General features: G+C 36.6%; 1 protein-coding gene across 2 annotated transcripts; it reads right to left on the bottom strand.

The window, feature by feature from the left end:
• Positions 1–214: 214 nt before the first annotated feature.
• Positions 215–6,634, bottom strand: LOC122555561 (immunoglobulin lambda-1 light chain-like). Of its 2 annotated transcripts, none has more exons than XM_043701585.2 (5): positions 6,533–6,634; positions 4,378–4,752; positions 3,396–3,704; positions 2,305–2,394; positions 215–423 (listed from the first exon to the last, which is right to left on the bottom strand). In XM_043701585.2, the coding sequence occupies exons 1-5, from the start codon at positions 6,585–6,587 to the stop codon at positions 269–271; spliced, it is 984 nt and encodes a 327-aa protein (XP_043557520.1). In that variant the 5' UTR covers positions 6,588–6,634; the 3' UTR covers positions 215–268. The 2 variants fall into 2 exon arrangements, with proteins under 2 accessions (XP_043557520.1, XP_043557521.1); XM_043701586.2 differs by having other exon boundaries at positions 215–420.
• Between the last annotated feature and the right edge of the window lie 349 nt (positions 6,635–6,983).

The following is a 6,983-nucleotide window of genomic DNA, read 5'->3' as shown; positions in this document are numbered from 1 at the left end:
ACACAAGCAAACTTTTAAGGTCTCTGATATGATCACTCAGAATTAGGAAAATATTCATTCCAAACAGGTGCATGTCAAACTGTGCAACACATTTGTATGCTACCTTAATTTCTGCCTTGGATACCTCTTCAAAGCTTATAGGACATAGTACACACACACAGGATCTGGCTCAGCTCCAAAACAGGAATTTACAGTAATAAGACAGAAAACAATGTACAATTTTGAAATGACAACTTCCTTTTCATAACTTCGCTGCCATTTCAGTTTATTAAAATGTATTTTCATATATTCTCAAAGGAAAGTGACGAATAAAGCTATAATTTGAATGTGAATTTCGATTACAATTCTGACTTGCTACAGGAGTCTCTTGAGTTCTTAATGTAGTGCCAACATTAACGTAGGTCTGATTGTCTTCAGGTTCTGCTAACAAGAAAGAGATGTAGTGTAAGACACAGTTTGCTTTGTTTAATTCATGTTGTGATATAAATGCACTTAGAACACTGACCGTATCAGAGAATTCTGTACCAATTCTCTAAATGAATGCTGGATGCTATTTTCATTATTTTATACGAGTACAGGAAATTTTTTTCTCTTCATGAGATTCTTATTATGGCATTGCTAACAAGACCATCATTCAGCTTCAGTCATTTGAGAAACTACTGAGCTCAGGCATTAAGAACAGCTCTTTAAAGTCAATTTTAAATTTTAGCTGCCTGCCAACTAATTACTTGAAAACGTGTGATCTAATTATCTCTTTCTTTCACTGAGGGCTATAAATGTAAGACTACTCACAAATGAATATTCTACAATTTATGGTTGATTGACTATTGCCAGCACACATGGGTCATCTATTGTTACTTATTTACAAGTGGATGCAGAATGTGGTCTCACAGATCTCTACACTCTTGTGATGTTTGCTGTCTCCTGTTTTATATTGGAAAGGTTAAGTGGACTGAGTAAAAAGGTGTTTTGTGCATGGTTTATGGAGGAATTAGCTGAATAATCAACAGAGTCCATTTGTTTCTTCTTTTTTTATTAACTTAGTGCTCCTTTTCTATCAGGTGCTAACTTTGGTCTTGCTTTTCTACAACAATGTGACATGCACAGATTAAATGCTTCATGTGAGTCAATATACTTGCACTGAACTCTGCAAGTTTAATCGTATAAATCACATATACACTTCTACTGCATGAAAGACAGTGGAGAAAGGTAGACCACTTTATCAATGTATATACAGTCTGAACACATGTAATGTATCTTTGTATAAACTAATTACAATTCTGGGTTATATTTCTACATAAGCAGAGACAATTTAAAGCAAGTAGTTAATAACACAAAGACATTGACCTGAAATGTTAACTCTGTTTCTCTCCTCACAGTTACTCCCTGGCCTGCTAAGTATTTTCATCATTCTCTGCTTTTACTTAATGTAAATGGTTACTGGAATTACAAGTAGATTATTTCTGTAGCATACAATTCTCTATTTTAGATCCCAGAAATAAATAATTATATAATACTTCACCTCACTTACCTTGTGTATCATCCCCACTATCAACTGAACATTTGTATGTTGCTGTTAATGTTACAAGATCTGCTAAGATGCTTCACAGGAATGTTACTAAGCAAAATTGGACACCAAGTTGCACAACATGATGCAAAGCAGAGTGTCAGAAATTTGACCAAACGGTTCGTTTTAATGTGCATATTGATCAAGGAAAGAGAGCTGGAGAGACATAGGGTTTTTGGAGGAAATTCCAGAGTTCAGGGCCTAGGCCACTTCAAGAATGACCACTATTGAGCTTAAAAGAACCAGCTTTGCGAATTTTATGAAAGGTGAAGCCAACATCAATGTGAAGGACTGCTACGATATGTTATAGCATAGGACTTACAGAATAAATCAGGCTCTATGCTGCTTCTGTCTTACTCAATTTCACAGAGCACCCCAATTCCTTATTGTGACCTTTTCCAGTTCCTATAACAATCTTCCATGTCTATTATCTGAATGCCAAAGTGCAACATTTTACTAAGCGATCAAATCCAGTTGGAACTGGTTTGGGACAATTGGTTTCAGATATGAAAAGACAGCTTTCTAAACAAGTACAGCCAACTATCAATTGTACAAGTCAAACTATTGTACAGAGTGTATATAAAATTCATTTAGCTCCTGCATACATCCACCTACTGGAATCCAGATCAATTCAGAAGAATTGTGCTGAACAGTAATATTACCTCTATTTCGACAAGCTATGTACAAACCTAACTTTCTTGGGTTATAATCAAGGATTCAAATAATCTGGATCTTACCTTTTTTTGAACGCTTTAATAGCAAGTAAACAACCACACTTATGAGAATTAGACCCAGAGAAGCCAACACCCACCATAAGTACGCTCCAACTGCAACACAAAAAATTGAAGGCTTTGTCACTAGCAGGCCATCTGATAACCCCCATAATAAAACACTCCCAAGATCAAATAAATGTTACCATTTGTGTTTATTTTGGTCCAAATACACAGAAATATCCATAAACGTGAGAAGTGTAAAGTCAGCTCAAGTGTACAGTAAGCAGCAAGATTTTGAAATGCTCCAATGTAAGCAGTTAATATATTGTTAATAAACTCCTGGATAACAAAGTACTGGGTGAATATTTAATTGGGAACAGATCTGGGATATCGGTATAATTAACAGTTGATGAAATGCTGTCCTTCATTACTGGGAATTAGTTCAGGGTGAGATAGAGCTGGGCCTAGGGTAAGGAGTAGTTTATGGGAGACAGTTATGAATAGTATAATTCGGTGAAGCAGCTGAGGCCTACACCTTCTTTGTGGGACTAGGGAATCCTTTTCATACTTCATACTAGTTATTTGTTCTCAGGTCAGATCCTGTGTGCCCCTCCAACCACTGCCACAAAACACCACTGCCCCACTCCAACTTCCCACAACACTGACATTGGGTCACATTAATTAATGCAACTGAACTTTAACTACCAACTAGGTACGAGGTCTTTATCTATGCTTTGGAACAAGGAATTTCTCAACTCCATTTTAACTAGAATTAATTAGAATTTTCACATTGGTTTCTTAATACTTTCTTTGATTGTGTATACATATAATTCCTGTAAATAAACCAGCTGGTAGGTTTAGCCAGAGCAACCAGACAACATTAAGTGGCTTCATTTCAGTAAATTACTATTTCTGTGCTTTTCATTTTCAAAGTCATGAAATCAATAAGAGTTCAAAGAAATCTGGTCTACTTATCGAATCCGCAATTTTCTCTGAATACAAATAAGAGTTGAAGATAGAATGAATCCTAACAACCTTTGGACTATTTCATTTTCTCACTACAAGGAAGGAGAGAGTGATTTCAAGAAGGGAAGAGAACTTTAAAATTGAAATACCTTCACGTTGTTCATCAAATGGTATGGTTAGATTCCTAATGAGAGGGTTTTGCAACATCGAGTGATTCACGAGACATGAATATACATCCCCTGCCTTCCAATGAGAGAGGTTGACATAACTTGTTGCAGAATTGCTATTGTTTGAGGCAATAGTAGTTCCAGAGTCAATCCATACTGAACCTTCTGTTCTTTCTTTTCTCCACCTCAATTGTATACCACCAGGATAGAAGTTCTCTGCTTTACAAACCAATTGTACACAACAGCTATTTTCAGGCTGAGGAAGAAATGTAACTTCAACCATTGGAGGAACTGGAGAGAAAAAAAATAAAACATGGAGTCATAGAATGATAGACACGTAGAATCCCTACGGTGTAGAAGCAGGCCATTGGGCCCATCAAGTCCACACTGGCTCTCTGCAGAGCTTCCCAACCTAACCAAACCCTCTACCCTATCCCTGGAGAAAGTGAGGACTGCAGATGCTGGAGATCAGAGCTTAAAAATTTGTTGCTGGAAAAGCGCAGCAGATCAGGCAGCATCAAAGGAGCATGAGAATCGACGTTTCGGGTATAAGCCCTTCTTCAGTAAGGTTCCTATCCCTGGAACCTTATATTTCCTATGAGTAATCCACCTAAGCAGCTCATCCCTGGACAATGGGCAATTTAGCATGTCCAAGCCACCTAAACTACAGAATTTAGGAAAACAAACTATTTTATTTTCCATTTCACATGGATATAGTGATGTTGTTCTGTCAACTTAATGCTGTACATAATGCTGTCTATTAAACACAGGCAAATATGTAGGTTATGATGTTGTTAATAATCTTTAGAAATATTTTTACAAAGATATTCACAATTCATTTCAACTTGTGACCAGCAAAAGTATTTAAATGAAAATACAACATATATCTATGATTACTGCAATGACAATAATATTCATACATATTTATATAATACAGAGGCATATATAACAAAATAACTCATACCTTCTACTATGAGGCTTGTTTTGTTTCCTTCTATTTCTATAGTAGGTGGTGGAATATAGGATGCAATCTTACAATAATATAGATCAGAATCATTCATTTGGAGATCTTGGATTATAAAGTGAGTGACACCGGTATTGAGCTTCAAAATGATGCTCGTTCGATTATCACAGAGAGGACTTTGTATCAGCGAATCATTCAAGTAAGTTATACTACATACAGGATTTTCGACTTGTTTACTCCTCCACCAGGAAACATGCATCCTTTCAGCTTTCAAATGATTGTACCAGTTGGAAAAAGTGATGCTGACACTTTCTCCCACGAATGCTCTGAGAACACCTGGAGTTTGGAAAATGTGGTCTTCACAATATATTAAAACTGTTCCAAAGAAAAATCAAAACAAATTAATATCATTAATTAAAAACTAATCAAATATATCTCTGTGAATTTGCTTACTTATTTGAAGACATGGGAGTTTAATATTAAGATTGAAATGAGAACTTTTACTGAGGAAAACATTACTTGGATTCAGCAGATCAACATTTCTTGTCTGCATTATTTTTCTTTTGAATCAAATCTTTACAGGAAAGAATGCAATCAAGGTGTAAAACCCAAATGAATAACACAATCAATGAAGAATCTCTCATCCATTTGGAGTATGTGTGCAGTTTTGGGCCCATATCCCAAGAAGGATGTACTGAGCCTGGAGTGTTTTCAGAGGAGGTTCACGAGAATGGTCCCAGGAATGTAAAGCTTAACATATAAGGAACGTTTGAGGACTCTGAGTCTCTACTCGATGAAGTTTAGAAGAATGGAGGTGGGGGAGGGGAACATAATTGAAACTTACAGAATACTGAATGACGTGGACAAACTGGATGTTGGGGAAATGTTTCCATTGGTAGGAGAGACGAGGACACAGCCTTAGAGTAAAGGAAGATCGTTTAGAATGGAGATAAGGAGAATCTTCTTCACCCAGAGAGTGCTGAATCTATGGAATTCAATGCCACAGAAGGCTATGGAGACCAGGTCATTGAGTATATTTAAGACTGAGATAGATAAGTTTTTGAGGATCAAGGGTTATGGGGAAAAAGGAGGAGAATGAAGTTGAGAAACTTATTAGTCATGATTGAATAGTGGAGCAGACTCGATGGACTGAATGGCCTAACTTCTGCTCCTATGTCTTATGGAAAAACATTTCACTGTTTGATTTTATTATACAAGTTTATGATAAAATAGAATCTCTACTGGTCCTTCAGCCCAACAAGTCCACACCAACCCTTCAAAGAATATCCCAATCAAACCCATTACGCTACATTTACCCTTGACTACCCCTGAACACAATGGACGGTTTAGCATGGCCAATTCACCTAACCTGCGCATCTTTGGATTGTGGGATGAAACCGGAGCACCCAGAGGAAACCCACGCAAACACAGGGAAAATGTGCAAACTCCACACAGCCAGTCACCCGAGGCTGAAGTTGAACCCAGGTCCCTGGCACTGTGAGGCAGTAGTGCTAACCACTGTGCCACCCCCCACGGAGCCACTGTGCTGTTTGTACGTTAAGATGCTTGTATATTAATTTCAAAATGCAAAATTTATGTAAAATGAAAGTTTACTGAAAGATAAAACAAAATTGTAATGACATATTGGATATACAGAAGAGTTTTAGACAAGTTTAATGTCTGCATAGAGGTATACATGTTTGCTTAAAAAGCGTTGCTCACTTACTAACATACTCACCATGAAGATGTATTCACAATACAGCTAGTGCAGCAGGGGCTTAGGATGAAAGTTTTTGACCTTGATTGCATTTGGTTAAATTTACATTAAAATGTCAAAGGTAGTGGGAAAGGAGAATTCTAAAATTAATTCCATTGCATACACCCCAACAATTTTTTCTGACATTTCAAACTTTTCTCTTTTCAAAGTTAAGACAAATTCCCTTCTAAATAATTTAATTTCCCATGAAAAGCAGACAGGCCAACATTTGGTGCTGCCCTGTACAATATTTAGGGTAACAGAATGTCTGACAAAAGAACTCCTGCAAGACCTTATTGAAAAAATTCAAAGATCAGAAAGTGACAATATCAGCAGAAATGTTCGGTAGATTATTCTTTCAAATTTGTCAGTTTTATCAGTGTAAAGAAGCATCCTTACCCAAACTAATCATGATGAGAATACACTTAGCGAAACAGTTATCAGATGAAGACATTTTGCTCAGCACCTGTAGAGTCGAAAAGATCGGAACTAGTTCTGGTATGGTAGGTGGATATGTGCAACCAACCTTCTGCTAAAAACATGAAGTAGATTGCTGTGGGTTTGTACATCAGCCTTCCTGTTTGAAATGACCTTGCGATGTTTATCTTTAAACATACCTCAACAATGAAATAACTCCTCAAAAAGAATTAGTGTAAGGCATGTCTAAATGTGAAAATTTATTATTTGTTTCCACTATAGCTAGCAGACCTTGTGTATTTTGCATTAGATTTCCTGGTGTCTCACTTACACAACAAAAACTATTTCATTTTAGTATTTCAGAATAACTGGGTATGTTGATATGAATTTTCCCTTCTCAAAATAATTATAACTAAATGATGAGGGGAAACTT

This window comes from Chiloscyllium plagiosum, unplaced genomic scaffold, assembly GCF_037043375.1.
Source record: "Chiloscyllium plagiosum isolate Xiang-an unplaced genomic scaffold, Cpla_swu_hap1 HiC_scaffold_12, whole genome shotgun sequence".
In the NCBI taxonomy this organism is placed as follows: Eukaryota; Metazoa; Chordata; class Chondrichthyes; order Orectolobiformes; family Hemiscylliidae; genus Chiloscyllium; species Chiloscyllium plagiosum.
This window is presented reverse-complemented; position numbering and strand designations above follow the sequence as displayed.